General features: G+C 38.1%; 1 protein-coding gene across 5 annotated transcripts in view; it reads right to left on the reverse strand.

Annotated features, from left to right (window-relative positions):
* LOC5564305 (protein grainyhead) overlaps window positions 1–18,415 on the reverse strand; it is a 682,122-nt gene that overhangs the window by 110,649 nt on the left and 553,058 nt on the right. For 4 of the 5 annotated variants that reach the window (XM_021842678.1, XM_021842676.1, XM_021842680.1 and 1 more), the window contains exons 5-7: window positions 9,931–10,044; window positions 3,550–3,656; window positions 2,981–3,481 (exon numbers count right to left, since the gene is read on the reverse strand). In XM_021842678.1, coding sequence (XP_021698370.1) covers window positions 2,981–3,481; window positions 3,550–3,656; window positions 9,931–10,044 — 722 coding nt within the window. The remainder of the gene's footprint in view (window positions 1–2,980; window positions 3,482–3,549; window positions 3,657–9,930; window positions 10,045–18,415) is intronic. The other variant, XM_021842677.1, reaches the window with a different exon arrangement.

Raw genomic sequence — 18,415 nt, forward strand, 5'->3', positions numbered from 1 at the left:
TCGACAAAATAAATGGTTTAAGGACATATTTCCACCAAGTATCCCTGAAAAGATTCTCAGGAAAAATCTTGGAAAGAAACGCTCGAGGAATCCCTGAAGAGATTTTTGATCTCTGGAGAAATTCGAAAACCCACAGAAAGCGTCCTAGATGAATATTTGGAGGAGTTTCTAGAAAAAATATTTAAAAAGTAATCTCTGTCATTTGGGGAATAGTAATGAGCAATATCCAATTCATATGCCTTTCTGTTGCAATTTGATCACTGTGGTTAATTGTACATGGTACATTTTGAAGGTGATTATAATTATTGTTTTATTGCTTTTGAACTCGTGGATCGAAAATTTATTCAAAAATTCAAGTTCTCTCTGACATCCTATGGAAATTTCATTCAAATCAATCCAAAAATAATTGAGTAAGTCCTCAAAGTTGACCAAAGTTAACCATTTTGTATAAAAAATCGAAAAAGTTGCAAATGTATTATCTTATATTGCATCTGTGAAATCGTCGAAGAGAATCCAAAATTTCTGGAAACAAACATTGTGAAATTCATGGAAAACTACCTGAACGGAAACTCGTGCAATTGCATGGAGGAATTCCTGGAGTAAATCTTGGGGTAAACACTGGAAAAATTTCCTTAAGGAACCCAGGAAGTCTATCCAGTCATTACTGAAGGAATCTCTTTAGAAACTCTTGGAGGAATCTCTGGACAAATTTCTAGAAGTACTTGTGGAACAATCTTTGTGGAAAATCATTGGTGAAATCCCCAGAATCACTTGGGAAGGAATTTTGAAGAAGTATTAATTAAAGAATAATTGTATAAACCCTTGGTGAAACACTGTTTAAATTCTTGGTTGATTTATTGGAAAAAAAAACTTTCTGTGGAGAATACCTGCCCGAATTCCTCCATAAATATAGGTGTTTACGGAATAATCTTTGAAGCAACCAATGATGTAATTCTCAACGAATATCTGTGAGAATCCTTGTCGGTATTCTTGGAAACAATTCTGTAGGATTTTTTTGAGGAATCCCAAAAGAAATTCCAAAAATAATTCTCGGTAGGATTTTTGACGGGATCCGTGAAGCAGTTCCTGGAGGTATTTTTGGAGAAATTCCTTTAAAAAATTCTGTAGGAATTCCTTAAGCAATGCCTAAATATTTCTTAAATTTTATTTTGTGAAAACATTGACATATTTTATCCAGCTGATTTACTTCCGGCGTGAAATCTGAAGTAAATTGAATCGGCGGCGCACAAGTCTGGTCTGCATCGAGCTCAATCAAATCGTCATCAGATCCTCGCCTGCCTGATGGATTAACCGAAATGGTCCTTTTCCCGCCTCACTTAAGCACTCTGTTGCAAATCATTACTTTACCCAACCCGGCGATGCATTGCACCAATTTTTCCTGCGGGTAAAGTCGAGCAACGAGTACCTACTAATTGAAATTTAATCTCCATTCCTCGTTTCCTTGCAAGATAACTGTTGTACCCTGTAAAAGGATCGCCCTTCTTCCCCACCTCCCACCTTACTAACGATCGTCATGAATGAATACGAATGTGAATGAATGCAAAGCCTTTTCTACCTCCTAAGTGAGGACACAACAAGTGCAGCTTAAGATAATGGGACCTGGCGCTCCGGCTTAATGAATCCCAGCGCACTTGTCGTCGTCCCTCTGCTGTCCAGGCAGTGAAGAACCGTTGCAATTGCGACCGGAAAAAAAAGGTTTAATTGCAATTTAATTGCATTACTATCACTACCACACCGCACCGCATCGCACCACACCCGGACTGGCCAAGGTAGAATGTGCTCTGATTTGATTTCGTTTTAATGGAAACGCCGTTAAGCGGGCGAGACCCAGGTCCGAATTCGTCCCTGATGGATTCCGTCGCGCAGTGGTCCCGCAAAGTACGGATCTCACTCAAATCGTACAAAAAATGTTGTTCACAGGCGAAAAACACTTTTCGAATGGAATTTTATGGAACTGGAATGGGCAATTCCATAGTGCATAGAATGCTTCAAAACGTCCATTCTTTCGAATAAGATCAGACGGGATGGAATTGATAAAAATCTCAAAACAGCATCAAAGAAATTTGAAAAATTAAAAAAAAAAAAGATTTCGGGTGCCACCTCTACAGTTTACATGTTTTCAGAAAACTAAATATGCACCAATCGATCTGAAACTTAGGGGTATTACCATTGAATAAAGCAAGGAAAAATACCACTGAGAGAATTTGGACGTTGAACTACTGTGAGTCGTCGTCTTCGTTGCGTTAACGTTGATCCGATAACGAAACGTCATCTAACAAGGCGGTGCCGCACGCAATACAGTCGCTTAAGACGTAGACAGACGTAGACGATGGTGTTCGCGCGCGTCGTCGCGTCAGATAGAAGAGGAAGTGATCTATTTTTGTCTGGTGTGGTCGTCGGGGCCGAGACTTGGTCGGGAAGTGGCTTGGAGGGCTGCTGCTGCTGTACAGATCGGACGACGAAAGGCCAAGGAAGCCATATTTGCATTTAAATCTGTTTAATGATTTCCTTTTCCATATTTTGTTGGCCGCGAGGTTGGCGAATTAAAAATGAGATTCGACGGAACTCTGGGATTTCAGGTGGAACGAAGTGTATTGGAAGCGGGCGGTATTTGTAAAAATATGGTAAAAGCAATCTGAGAGGATAGTTAAACTTTGGAAATATAAGTTTTCATCAGTTTTATTTTCGAACATATTTATATCCAATATTCTAGATAGATATTTCGGCGCACAGGTTTAAAGCTCGACAAAAGTTTATTCTGGGAAAGGCATTCAAGATTTCACTCTGCCAACGGCTGAGTAATTGAATCGGACATGTTGGAGGCGCTCCATCTCTAATGTTCGCGGTAATGGAGAGGCTTGAGTGTCCTCACACCCAATTACGGCGGCGGAATATAAGGTTTCGGAAGAAATCGTTCGGATTGATGACGAGTGTTGAAGTGTTCTAAGTTGGTACTTACATTTTTGGTATTTGCACTTTGTCGGCGTCATTCTGCCGCCCGAAGTCGTGCCAGGGTCGGGACCGAGGCGGAGCTGTCGCACTGCCGATCGAGGTCGTCGGACTGTTCTGACCACCGTTGACCACCAGGTTCCGCTGCAGGCTAGCGACCGATGCCGGTATGCCGCTGGAGTTTGGATCCAGCAAACCGGTCGGCGCCTGGCACAGTTCTGTATAATCGAAGGACGGTTGTACATTATTCTGATCTCTGGGAGTAATAGCATCGGCACCAATACCCGAATCAGGACTGGGAAGATCCACGGTCAGTCCGGCGGCGGAGGTGATAGTTTTGGTGTAGATCGATCCCGTCTTCGACGAGTAGCGACCCTCGTAGGTCGTCGCCGGCGGGGGCCCATCAGATTCCGCCGTACCGTAAATGGTCGTACGGGCCGGGGCATAGCCCTGCTGATCAAAGTACTCGCGATAGGTGTAGGGCTCGGTGATGAACGTCGCACCTCCCGGGCTGCAAATAGTATTGAATATTAGTAAAAAAAAAACGAAATCCCCCCAGATAAAGAAGAAGTGCCTTACCCTAATCTCTGCTGGTACATGCCGTACTGATCATAGGAGGGGCTGGGCGAATTCGTGTTCACATTGGAACCTGCTGTCGCCGCAGAACTGGTCTGATGAGATGGACCCTGTGTGAAGCAGAAATCAAATTTAATCACCAATCAAGGCTACTAAGTAGGTTAACACTTCAGCCAGAAGCCGGACCAGAAGGCCTATTGGAATGACAGTTTGGAAAAGTGAAATCATTTCTCAATCTAATTAAAATTCAGAGTTCGGTCCGGTTGACCCTTCGGAATGAGAGCGTTGGAACCAACCTTTGTTAGGTGTCAACCCAAAGCAGAGGGAACCATCGAAAGCTGGCTTTTCAGGAGCTGTCAATCTCCCGACGACATACGGTGCGTTTTGGGAGAGCATTTTAGACGGACCGGCCCCAATTCGTGGTCGTGGTTTTGTTTATGTAAATATGCTAATTTTCCGCTGCGATTCCAAGTCATCCAAAGTTGTTGGTTTAGAGACGAAGCCAGCTGGTGAAAACATCAAACCAAATCAAGCTGTCACGATGACAGCAGTGTTGCCAGGTTGGTGCCACCCTAAGCCGGATTGTGTCGTCTAGCCTAATTAAGGCATCAAGAAGCGTAGAGTGGTGGCCTCATCAAACGAAAAACAAAAAACGAAACTTTGCCAACTAGTTTCCGATGGTTCGTGTCAGATTAGAGCGCGCGACTTTGTGTCCTCCAAATCGAGAGTTTGTTGGTTGATTCGTGTGGATGGCGCGAGCGCAGGTCTTTCTCATTGTTAGTTAGCGTGATCAGAAGGACAAAAACACGCAAAATAATCGCAACCGATTTGAGAAATGATTTATTGGAGGGCCTTTCCGATCTGGTTGGTCTTTCGCGGTGTGTCTGAAACCGTTATTAACGAAAACAACTGACGATCAATTCTGCAGCCCCCCTCCCTTCCAAAGATATGGTATCCTAGCATACTCCGTAAATTTTAAAATGTTTCATCAGAAGGAAATGGAAGTCAAAGTGATTCGATGATTTCAAGACCATTTTCAAAAGATACTTTCATGTTTGAAAAAAATCTTGTGCACTGCATCATTTACCATCCAAAAACAAAAATCGAACATTTTCAAAAAGCGTATATCCACAAACAAGAGTTCACAGAAGATTATAAATGTGACACTCTTAACTGATATGGAATGATTCTAGAGTTGGGCAGGGAGTTCTACACTCATGTCATATGTAGCCCGTTGATTGGTCTATCATCTTGAAGTAAGAAAATATCAAGTCCAAATACGTTCTTTTTATTTGATTTCAAGCAAATCTAAAACTCAACTCAACACTGAACCCAAATTTTAAGTTCTCAAAAATAAGTGAATGTTTAGTTACTGGATTCTAAGCACTTCTTTTTTGAATTTGATTCAACAATCGAACTGTTCCTAATAATAGTTTGAAAAGTTTTTAAAGTAAAAGCTTATTTTTCACTTATTGATAGAAAAATGAGATTACAATCAATATCAACAACAAAAGTTATTGGCCGAATTATTCAAACAAAATATAACTAATCTATAAACAAGATTCGCATAAGTCACAAAATATTGGGCAGGATTCTCATATAATCGACATCAATTTAACGGAAATCTTAGGCAGGCTTCCCAAAAATATTAAGTAGGATTCTTAAATAATCTTCAACAGTGGGGGACGGACCTGGTGTAAAGGTTAGAACACACGCCTCTCACACCGAGGACCTGGGATCGAATCCCATCCCCGAGATAGCCACTTATGACACAATAGTTATAGTGACGACTTCCTTCGGAAGGGAAGTGAAGCCGTTGGTCCCGAGATGAACTAGGCTAGGGCTAAAAATTTCGTTAAGAAAGAAAAAAAAAATCTTTACCAGTGTCTTTGATAATCTTTGATCAATACTGGGCAGAGTATTCCTTTGTGAAATTTTGATTATTTTTAGCAGATTTCTTGTAAAATCATAAACAGGAATTTCACAAATTACTAGACATGATTACAAAATAAATCTTAGACAAGATTATGGCACACTTTTAGGTACATTTTTTACAGAATCCTGCGCAAGATTCCTGTTAAATTCTAGGCTAGATTCTCGAAAAATATTGATTGCAAAATTCTAGAAAATCCAGGACATGATTCTGCCAGAATTCAATGACAACACTTTCAGGGGCATATGTTATGTAGACCATTTCAAATAATACCGAGGCAACGATGGTGTACTAATTTGAAGCTCATCATTGCAAGTCGTTTGAAAAAAAAAATCCCAGCTCTCTAGGTTAACTTTCAGGATATGTGCACTTCTGTTAAATTAGAGGGGTTTAAACACCATTTACTATGGTTAATCTGTTCAGAAAAGAAAGTTAATCAAATTTTGTACCCAGCCTGATCCAGGAGGACACCGAAATAACTTCGGCCATAAGAAATAAAGTGGTCCACTTGTGCCAGCATATGAAACTAGAATCCTTTGGATTGCATTTAGTGAAAACCGTATCTAAATCGGTTGAATTGATTTTTTGAACAATTTGAAAAAAAATCGTAATCCGGTCGAATACGGATTGAAGAAATATCGTCAAATACTGAAAATAAGTTATATGTATGAAATATCTGAGTAAAAAAATGTGTATCAAGAAATCGAAACTGGATAACAGGATAACAACTTCAACGAGAAAGAAAAACAACACTTGTTCAAAATTACAAACCGCTGTGATTTGCCATTGTTTTTTGATAAAACGTTGTCAAAATTTCAGAAGCAGTTCTCAAATGCCGTAATCCGGGGGCAAATTGATCATTATTGATTTTTTTTTGTTTCACATTGGAATTCAGATATTGTCAATCAATTTCGACAAAATCACGCCGTTTTTTCATTTCGACGCGTTGTCTCTTCGCCGTTTTGTCCTTTCGAAGTTGTGACATTCGACGTTTTGGAATTCAACCAATTTGTCCCGCCAATCAAAAAATAAGTAGATCAAACCCATTATTAGACGTCCATAAGCTAGAAAACATGTTATGTCTGTGATGTCAACGAAACATTTAGCATCCTTGGAAGGAAATGCTTTTTGTAACCGACCTGATGAAATTCGATACCAGATTACGGTACTATATATTTTGAACGAGGTTGGGTGACAAAACGTCGAATCCTAAAACGTTGAAAGGAAAAAATGTCGAACGGCAAAACGTCGGAAAGGGGGCATTGCCAGGGAACGAAAATTTCGTGGAAGAATGGGTCTCTTCCGAAAAAATACAAAAATCGACGTTTTGTCCTTTCGACATTTTGTCCCTAAACCTTTGAACGAATCTATGACAAAAAGTCGATAGACAAAAAGCGGAAAGGACAAAAGGTCGAAACACAAAATGTCGAATGGACAAAATGTCGAAGAAGAAAAAAGAAGAAACATAAGGTCGAAAATCCGTTTTCAAAGACGGAAAAAAATCTCGCTAAGCAAATCATGTTTGACCTTTTGTCCTTCTGACTTCATGTATTTCAACCTTTTGCCGTTCTCCCTTATGTCTTCTTTCGATCTTTCGTTCATAAACCAGAATATCTTTGAAATAAACTGTTGGGTGACAATACGTCGAAAAACAAAACGTCTAGAGGAGAGAATTGGAAGAAAACGAGAATAACTTTGGAAGAATAATTCTTGTTTGAAAGAATAAACTATTCACTATGAGCCAAACGTTATTCAAAGCATATTCAATCGGTTGGGTGACATAACGTCGAATCCAAAAATCCCGAAACCTAGAACGTCGAAAGGTCAAAACGTCGAAGGAACAAAACGTCGAAAGTTCAAAACGTCGAAAATAGAGAATATTTAATCGAACACTATGTGAAAAACGACAGCTGGAAAACATTGTTGAAATCTGACCACTTTTGACATTTTGTCGTTTCGACGTTTGGGGATTTCGACATTTTGGCTTTCGACGTTGTATCTTTCGACATTTTGTCCCCAAACCATTTAATCAACCAAAATGTGAAAAAATATATCTGGAAAACTAAAGTGTGACAAAACGTCGAAAGACAAAACGTCGAATGCCAAAATGTTGAATGCCAAAACGTCGAAAGGACAAAAAGTCGAAGGGACAAAACGTCGAAAGGACAAAACGTCGAAAAATAAAATGAAGGAAACAAAATTTCTTGAAAGAATTGTTCTTTTCCGAAAGAAGAAATGATTGATTATGTGCTAAACGTTATTCATAGCATATTTAGTTGATCCCGAATTGAATAACAGAAGTCAGGCAGATATTATTGAAAATACAATACGTCGGAAGACAACACTCTACCGGTAGCTTCATTTTTTACCGCAAGAAAAAAAAAATCAAATCCTGATAACTTTTTTGTTTCTCGGTATTTTTTCACAAGTTCTCAAAAAACTCTTCTAGTTTTAGAATCTGTGTCAACATTGACCATTGATCATCTGGATCCAGAGATATTCTGAAATTCCTTGGGAGACCAATGCGTAAACTTAGCCCACGTATATATCTCAGGCTACAGATTTTTTATCGTATTCGAATATCCGCTCTTTGGAACAATACATTAATGAGAGTATGTTGTAAAAAAATGAAGCAATTTGGTGCAGCCGTCTTTGAGTAATAAGCATTTATATTGCTGGTACCACGCTGGCTAAATAAAGATCTTGAAAACTTCAAAAAACCTCATATCGTAATTTTCAGATATCCCTAGGAATACTTAAACAATTTGTCTGATATTTTCAGAGTAGTTCCTTATTACATGGTATTGTATAACTCATATTTTATTTTTTTCGATAAGTTGACGTAAAACAAAATGGCTGCCTGAGACATTTTATATCGAAAATGTCGGTCCCTCAAGGAACATTGGAATAACTTTAAAACCAGATCACCAATCGTCAATGTCGACACGGATTCTCAAACTATGAGAATTTTTTGAGAACTTGTGAAAAAATGATGCAAAAATACCGAGAAACAAAAGAGTTATCGCGATATGAATTTGTTCCTTACGGTAAAAAATGAAGCTGCCAGTAGAGGGGTTAATCGACCACAATGTGGAAAAAACATATCTGGAAAACAATTCTACACCGTTGTTGAAAAATGCTTGCTTTTGACGGTTTTTTTTTCCTTCAGACTTTTTGTCCCTTCCGACGTTTTGGCCTCGATGTTTTGTTTTTCAACGTTCTGTATTTCGATATTTTGTCCCTAAACCAAAATAAACATGTGATGATTGGGTTTTTAAACGTCGAAAGGACAAAACTTCGAAGGGAAAAACTTGGAAGGGAACGATAATATCTTGGAAAAATGATTCTCTTCCGAAATAATGAAAATTTCAATTTTTAGTCCAATTCGACGTTTTGGGATTCGACGTTTTGACATTCGACGTTTTGTATTTCGACATTTTGTCCCTAAACTAATATAAGGTTGGGTGACAAAACGTCAAAAGAGAACCGTCGAATCCCAAAAAGTCGAATGCCAAAACGAAGAAAGTCCAAACGTCCATGGGACAAAATATCAAAAGAGAAAAACGTTGATATAAGAAAATTGAAAGAAAACGAAAATTTCTTCGAAGAATGATACTTTTCCGGAAGAATAAATAATTCACTATGTGCTAAACGAACATGATGCTAAAAACTAGATCTGTAGAAAAATTACAAATCGCTGTTGAATTTTTACTGTTTCAACGTTTTGTCCCTTTTGACGTTTTGGGATTCGACGTTTTGGGGTTCAACGTTTTGGTACTCGAAGTTTTGTCATTCGACGTTTTGTCTTTCGACATTTTGTCCCTAAACCCTAAAATAAACATATGGGTTGGGTATATTTTGTACCCAATGCCAATACGTCGAAAGGAGAGAATTGGATGGGAACAAAAATTTCTTGGAAGAATGATTCTCTTCTGCGAGAGTAATAAATTCGACATTTTGTCCTTTTCGACGTTTTAAGATTTGACGTTCTGACATTCGATTGAGTCCCGACATTTTGTCCCTAATTTGCTTAGATATGTAATGCTTTGAATGTCAAATTTATGGTTATTTGATTTGTTTCCGAATGATAGATGATGTTGTGCTGGATTTTATGATCAAGATAGTATCACTTGAAAATTGCCACAAAACTTTAAGTCATTATAACTTTCATTTCCTTCGACGACAAATTTTCAAATTCACGGAGAGGATACTAGGATACAGTATCTTTCGAATGGTGAGTGCATAATTGGCCTAGGTTACCAATAAACTGAATATCGACCTAAAGTATTGATATACGGCTTATTCAATGCTAATAAGCCCTTGAAGAATCCTCTATTAGCCGTATATAAGCAGTTAGCCGTAAATCGGGTTAGGGATACCTGTCAGATTGTCATTTTCTCGTTAATAACGGTTTCAGACACACCATGCGATTTTGATTCAGTTCATCTTACCTGCACGTAGAGCGTGCCGGGGGCTGCATACATGTTTTCAGCCGAAGGACTTCCAGGGCTGGGTGGAGGTTCCTTAATCTGTACCGAGGGCGATGTGGGCTGAACAACCAACACCTGTAAATGGAAGAGAAGGAAGCAGAGAAAAAACATGCAATTAGAATCTTGTCGTCTTGTTGGTGGTGGGAAAGTCGTGACACTAGGATTAATGAATGTGAGACTTTGTACTTGGGGGCCCCCCCTTCAACAAATGGCACCCACCGATAAAGACTATCAATCACTCTGTCGTCGAACGACGACGAGTGTCCGAAACGGACCTTTCTCTACGCACCGAGCGGGGCTGTAATTACGACGAGAGCAACCCTGACAAAAAATAATATTATAATGCAATAGTTTTTAATGTGACAGTAGCATATTTTCAATCAGGTTTACATTTTTTTTTTGAATGTAGTTTTCTTTTTCAATTAATTTGTTCATTGAATCTGTGATTTAATTGTGAATGGCATTTTTTAAATAAAAATGGAGGTAACAACCTTAACAATACTTATTTTTGGAAATTTTCTACACTCGCGAGAACTTTTTGAATCGCGCTTGATAAAACAAAAGCAAATGTTTTGTAAACACAACAGAAAAACAATAAATTTTATTGTTTCTTCTCTTCTTTGCAAAAAATGTCTAGGAAACCATCCAAAAAACGTACATTTTTTTGTTTCCAAAATTTTTGGTTTTGTTTTATCATGCAATATTCAAAAAGTTCTCGCGGAAGCTAACTTAAAAACGATTGTGGATGTCCAAAATCGCGTAAAATTAGATATTGGTTTAAAATTCATTTGAATGTGTGTATTTATTTCAACAGTTTTTTTATTGTTTTCAATTTTTTTTGTTAAACTTCTATCTAGGAATTCAGAAGATCAAAGATGAGTAAACATTGATGTAATTATTCTTATATTGCTTAGAGTAAGCTAAAATTAAAGTTAGATGGTTTTTCGAACCACCCATATAAAGTTCTGCAAAGTAGAAACATAGTAGAATATATGTACATATAAAACAAAAACAATACTAAATATTCAGTTAAAACCTAAAATATCATCAATTAATAAAAATTCTAGGCCCTATTGTACAACATACGTTGCATAGTGTTTTAATAAGTCCAACTATTGAATCAATCGAAAAATTTTCATTCGGGACTCCTCAAACCGAACGGGACGACGACGGACGACGGAGATTTAGCAGATCGCAATCGGGATCACATAAATCTTGCGTTCTTGCGCTCCGGCTTATCTGGCGTGGTTCCGTCGTGTACCAATTAGTCACACTCGGGGTACGAACGACGGCAGCGTGTCGCTGGTAATCGATTTGGGCAGGTCCACCTGCGCGTCTTCCAGTCTTCGGTTACATCTGATACCGAAATCGATAAAAAAAAATAAGGAGCGTGCGTTTTACAGCATGAAACTTGAATTGATAAAAATTTATTTCGATTGGCCGGTTTGGGCTTCGAACTGCGTCCAAGGGTCCGAAGGCGGATGAATCGATGGCATCGGACCCCGAACAAGATTGCATAAATTGATTAATTAAACAAGCAGATCGTTTGGAATTCGTAGGATTTTACGCTCGTGTCTATCGGCGGCAGGGATGACGCACTTGTGGCAGCCAGGCATCGAAGATAGGATGTGAAGTATTAATTAGCTGGTGGGCGTTATCTAGCGATTGCATGACACAGGATGACGCCATCTTGGAAATGCTGTTCGGAATACGAGTTTTATATTTATGTTTAAGATCCTGATTGAAATCTAATTCTAATGAGGTGAAAACAGGATTTTTTGGATTTCCAAAAAATCTTGAGTTTTAAGAAAAGGACAATATTTGCTCTCGACTCCGAGCTGGTTATAATTGCAAACAAAACTCAAAAGTAAGATTGAGTTTGTGATGACACTTTGGAGGAATATGTGAGAACATTCAAGTAGAAAGTTTGTAATACATGATAGATCAAAAGTTTGGTTGCACGTCATTTATTTTTGTACACAAAGCCGAATTGATAACCGAAACCAAAAGTCCGATTTCACAGGTTTCGGCCATACAATTTAACTCGTTCGCTGATTTTTGGCAAACTTACAACGAACAATCGAACTGTGTACGAAGAACAACCCCATCAAGTCTCCCTGTCGATCAAAATTAGAAAACATCATCAAACACCATTGAAGTTGAACTGCTCCACATAATACCTCAATTGGGTCAGGAAGTATCAACTTGAGCGTCCCACTGCCTAGTGTGTCTGTCCCCGGTTGTTTTCTGAGTCGAGAATCTCAATCTCAAGTCTCAGCCAAACCCGCACGGCAGCCGAACCCGATAGGCATCTCCCGAAAATATTTGGATTCCATTTGTGGATTGGCGCCCAACGAATGCGATCTTAACAAGAAGCATGACCAGCTGCCACAGAGGTCCAGTTTTCTTAAAAAACTTGTATGAATTCGATTACTAAACTTAGTTTTAAATTGGAAAGCAAAGTCAAACACTTATCCACAATATCAGATAGTAAGAACACATACGAGGATTGAAAAACCAAAATTTTTCGACTTGTACGTACGCTAAATTTGTTTATCCATTTTCATAAATCTTAACACTTCAGTCGTCGCGCTGTTGTATTTTGTACAACACTGGTGAAAAAAGCTCGCTTTTAAGTTTGCCTAAAGGTAAGATTTTTTAAGTTGAGAGCCTGAGTATGTATGACAAACAAATTTTTTTGGAATGATGTTTTAGGACAGCCAGAACATTTTGACCATGCCAAAAATTTCTTATTGCTAATACTAGTAAAATATTGAGAACGTGAAATTCCCGCCGTGATTGCCTAAATCTGAACCACTGCGACAGCCAAGGCGGAACGCGCGAACATGATTGATCAAACTGGCGGGATCTAAATGTTCGGTGGCATGAGGTAGCTTTTTTTTCATTCTTCTGGTTGCTGTGCAAGCAATATTGTTATTTTTATTGTTATGTGTATCGGTTGATGTTTTTTTTTGTTCTCATCTTACGCCTTGCGATCGCATTTTGTAAGGCTTCTCCGTCATCGATCAGAGCGCGTGTTCTTAGCGATCTTCGGAGATCTTCTCAGACCAAACCGCAACGGCACATACCTACACATTAGATTGATGACATTTATTTTCAGCTGCCGGCTTCTGGCGTGGCAATGATGGTCTGGTTATGATTTCAGTGAGTGACTTTGTTGGGTTTCTGGTGGTGTCGGTTGTGTGTTATCTCTTTAATGTCAGACTGTGCACCCCAAATAAGGAGCGTGCGGTTTGGGGAAGCCACAGAATTGGGCCATGACATGGAACTATTATCGTTAAGATTGGGAATATGTGCTGCTGTGTGTCATTGGATCAAGTTGGGATATAAATGAGATTGAATTTGTTTTTTTTTTGTTGTTGGTAATGTTGGTAAAGGTCAATCTGAACAGATTGTGATGTGATTTGGAGAGTAAGCACTGCGCAGTTGCGTAATAAATGAAATCAAATAACTTTTTAGGTTTTATCAAGATTTTAAGCAGGCCAGTATTTATTATTTTCCAATATACAGCGATTTTTCACCACATTTAAGTCATGTTTCTACAACCGATCATTAACTCACATCCCACACACGAAATCCTACCACAAAATGGGTCCGAAATCGACATCATGTCCTGTGAAGACTTTCAAACATTAATTTTCGCCACCTGGGCGATCAACCTGCGATAAAAAAGAAACTCTCTGACCAGGCGGCAACGAACTGTGATCACGACGAAAAATATCTCTCCCATCTCATTAGCCCCGCATTGGTTTGCACAATCAGTCAGGTTGGAGTTTTTTTTCCTTCCACCGTTCGACTGCAGGTTGTCAAAGAAGTCCAACGCAAACACTGGTAGCCCCTTTATCTTCGGTCTCCAATCAACGCCCTCCTTGCGCTTCCCTCTTGGGTCCCATTCTCAAGTCGGACCAATCTTCGAGGAAAACGCAGCGAGAACGAACATGCGCAACCGCGTGTTTAATAAATTACATAATTTGAATAAATTTAAAAATTATTCCAGTAGCACTCTTGAGTAATGACTTGCTTCCTTTCACGACTCATTTCTCCCGCCGAAGTTGTTGGCGACAATCTCCTTGATAGGAGGCGATTCACTAACCTCCAGGAGACGGTAGGGTGGAAGGTCTGGTTGTCAACTCAGGAAACAAACCTTCGATAACTGGAGAGCGCAGAACGGCAGAAAGCGTCCAACAACCCTATCCCGCAATCGATGAAACTCGAGGCTCCTCCGATCGCAACAGCTTCGGTTTTCCTTGTAGCTGTTATCAAGAGCCAATTTTTCCGCGTCAAACGTGTTGACCAGACAACATTGCAAGCTACTGGGCATTGACCACACCACTGACTGCCGGCCCCTGTGTACAGAGGCGACATTCACTTGTTCACTTGGAGGACGATGGGATGGACAATGGGACAGTTTTGAAAAAAAGGCGGTCAAAACCTCTGAGGGGTCTTGGATGGCATTACAGCGAATCGATGTCTTCAGAGAATTTGTTTAGATTTTGCCTAGGCAACTATGAGCAGGATTTTGTGAAAACTGTACATAGTTTTAAATCAGAATATTTTTTAAGATTTGTTTTGTAATCCTGTCCAGGAATTTCACATCTACTGCCTAGTATTTTGTTTGAATTATACTCAGAACTTTAATAAAATCCTTCCTAGGATTATGTGAATGCGGTACCCATGATTATGTTTCAGACTCAACGTTTATTTTATCGAGGATATTGTTATAGGGGAAGGGGTGGTAAAACCTTAAGGAAATCATCTTGTTTCTGATAGAAAAACGAGAAATTTGTATAGTTCTATCGCACAACATCAAAAATAAGGATGTAAGCTATAGCAGCGACATGGATTCAGACTAAAATAGATAAATTTTCACATATTTTCATCGCTATCAAAAAGTGATGCAAATGTTCATTTTACCTGCACTATGTGGGTAAAATGAACAGCGGCTGGTGGTAAAACGAACACCATGCAAAACACGTGAGCAAAACAAATATTTCTGAAAATTTTCATTGTCTCACCAAAAATACACCCATTAATGATTGTAACTCATTCAAAAAGAATTCTAAAGATATCAGATTTGACATCATATCATAACGATATTCACCTCACTGAAAAATCTCAAGTCTTCCGAGCTAAAAGTTACGTCAGTTCTAATTTTTAAACGTGGTTTTCTAAAATCTTAGTTTTCGTTGATATTTTCACTTCTATTGACCTCGACAACTCGAACACTCAGATTTATGCTCTACATCGTCCGTTTTTGTTTCTTGTTCATCATTCCATAGTTAACATTTCTTTCCAGATATTCCTATCAGAACAAGGTTTTTTGTAGTTTTAACAAACCGTCTTGAATAACTGCTTAAGGTTATTTCAGGGATTGAATTTCGTAAAATGGTTTATGTAATCATTACAACGTTAATCACATAAATAGCTTTTATGCATCTTATGTAACAAAACTCATTGTTTCGATTTAGGGCCTATTCCATTTTTTTTGTCTCGAAAACTTGTTTTTTTGAAAAGAAAACATAAAACTTGCATTTCAAAACCCATAAATATGACATGAGATGGCCTTCTTTAGCCGAGAGGTAAGAAGAGTCATGCTGAAGGTGTCGGGGTTCGATTTCCGGTCGGTCCAGGATCTTTTCATAACGAAGGATTTTTTCATAACGAACTGTTCAGCTGTTGAAATTTCACAGGAATCTGCAAAATAAGTTAAGTGTGAATTTTGGCTGGTTAGTAGTAAAAATAACAAAAATTATAACACAATTTATTCTACACTAGACTAAATTGGAACAAAATATGTTATAATTTAAACAAAAATGTTACGCAATATGTTTCAAATCAAACAAAAATATAATTCATTTTGTTATTTTTCATAACTGGATTATAACAAAATTTGTTATAAGCAATTCTTTTGATTTTTTATAACAAATTGTGTTTTAAATTGATTTTATTTTGTTTCAAATTTTAAATTCAGTTAATTTTGTTTCAATAATGTTGAAATTTCCTCCAACAACTAGTAGTGCTTTTATCAAAAATTAAACAAATATTGTTATTTGTAACAAATCTTAATACAAATGTGCTACAATTTTGTGGTAATCCACTGGTCGGGTACCCAACGCCAAATTTTTTGGGGCCCTTAAATATTAAGATACCGTTTTGATTCATATTACGGACACTTAAGGCCTAAGTGAAGGATAACTCTGCGAGTCACATATAAATTACATCGTTCTGTAACAATGGAATGGTGTTTGCATGTCACGAAATGGCATCAGATTATCAGGTTGTCAGATTTTGAAAACCCATCCATACTTATGCTCTCCGACGTGTTTGTGTATAAAAAATCGCAGGATATTGAACTGGAAACTCGAAAAAACCATAGGAAGTGTACGGAACTATCATTTTGTAAGGGACATTTCCGATTCTATCCCGTTTGGCCGAATGCCGTTAGACCGAAAGGGTCATCAGGTCGAAAATGGTTCTGATGGCTCGCAAGCCCGAAGGCATTTTTAGGCCGAATGGGTAGTTAGGAGTTTCGTCAAAGTTATCTGTATTATCCGGAAGCCTACAATATCTGCTGTAAAATATTACTAAAAGGAACAGCCTTTGTTTAGAAGAAGAAAAAAATACAGTTGAAGCTTGTTTTAACGACATCGCAAGAGACTGTCGTAATAGAGAAAAGTCGTTATAGAGAATGATTAAAACAAAGGACCGAAAAATGTCGTTATAGAGAGCATTTGTCGCAATAAAAGAGGTCGTTATAACGAGCTTCGACTGTACTAATAAATGAGTTGGCTTTTCGAAACAGAGTTTGTTTCTTCACCTTAAACATTAAAACGATATATTGGACTAACGTTCATGGCCTTCGGTCTAACAGCTAGCTCTCGCGTTGGTTCTATCCCGTTAGATCGAATGTCGTCATGCCGAATGTCGATAGGCCGAAAGGGCTATTAGGTCAAAAGGGTCGTTAGTCAGAAAGTGTCATTAAGCCGAAAAAGGCCGATAGTTTCAATGGATCATGAGGCGCATTATTGTTTAGATCAAATGGGGTGTTAGTTGATGGGTTAGGGTAATTTGCATTTCCTAGAAGCTGCTGAAAGAATTTTAAGGTCTCGAATGATGGGTGTTTAGTTTATATGTCGGGATAATTTGCATTACCTAGAAGCCCACAATATCAGCTGTGAAATTTACCTGGAATGAACAGCCTTTGTTTAAAAGAAGGAAAAAATACTGATGAATGTGATAAATGGACAAATGTAATTTCGGACTAACGACCCTTTCGGCCTTACGACCTTTTCGACCTAATCCTAACGACAGTTCCCCTTTGCTGGTTCACATGTTAATTTGGTAGAATCCGTATTTTTGATTGGTATGAGAAATTCTCACCACGATTTTGGGGCTCCTAGAAAACTGGGGCCCGGTGCGGACCTCACCCACCGACCCACTAGCTACGCTATTGATGAGGATCAATCGAACTCCTTGATAATATCCTGTAGGACTTACCGAAAACATTCTAAAAAATCATGAGACTCAATTCAGGGGTAAAGTTGTACAGTAAAATGCTGTATGCAAACCTTAAATGAAATATAGAAGAATCCATGGACATTTCATTTGAAAGATTATTATAGAAATGATTGGAGGAACTGCAAAAGTAATTCGTGGACGAATTTTTAGTAATTTCTAGAAAAAAAATGGAAGAATTCATGGAAAAGATTTTTTATAGGTTCCCTAGAATAATCCTTGCTATTCTGCAGCAATTCCCGAGAAAACCCGTTGATGAATTTGTTAAGGAATTGATGTGAAAACAACTGAAAGAAGAATTGAAAAAATCAGTGAAGGAGATCCTGAAGCGTTTTTGTAGAGTCTCCTCTAACAGATTTCTTCAAAATCTCAAGAATTAACCTATGAGCATTTTCTCGTAAGAACTATAGACATCTTTGAAAGATTTGCTAAAGTAATTACTGGGGAAATCATTGGAAGAATTAGTGGAAAAATCTCTGGAGAATATTCTGGAATAGTATTTAGAAAAAATCTTAGAGCAATTCCTGTAGAAATATCTGGATTTGGATTTCCTGCAGCAAAATTCCCTGATCTCTGGAGGTATTTCTGGATATATTTTTAGAAGAGTTTGTGGAATATCTTTAGTAGATTTATGCAGGGATCTCTGGATAAGCTTCTAGAAGTATTCTAAAAGAGATCTCTGTTGAATAATATTTTGTAGGATTTACCGAAAACATTCTAGAAAATCTGGGAAATAAATCTCGGGGAAAACTTAGTATATAAATGATCGTAATAAATTCTGTAGTGTTTGCTGAAGTGAAAATATTAATTTAATTTGGATGAATACATGGAGATTTCATTATCAAAATATACTCGAGAAATGTCTGGAAGAACTTCAAGAGTAACTCGTGTACGATTTGTTATTGAAATT

Source organism: Aedes aegypti, chromosome 2 (genome assembly GCF_002204515.2).
Source record: "Aedes aegypti strain LVP_AGWG chromosome 2, AaegL5.0 Primary Assembly, whole genome shotgun sequence".
NCBI lineage: Eukaryota > Metazoa > Arthropoda > Insecta > Diptera > Culicidae > Aedes > Aedes aegypti.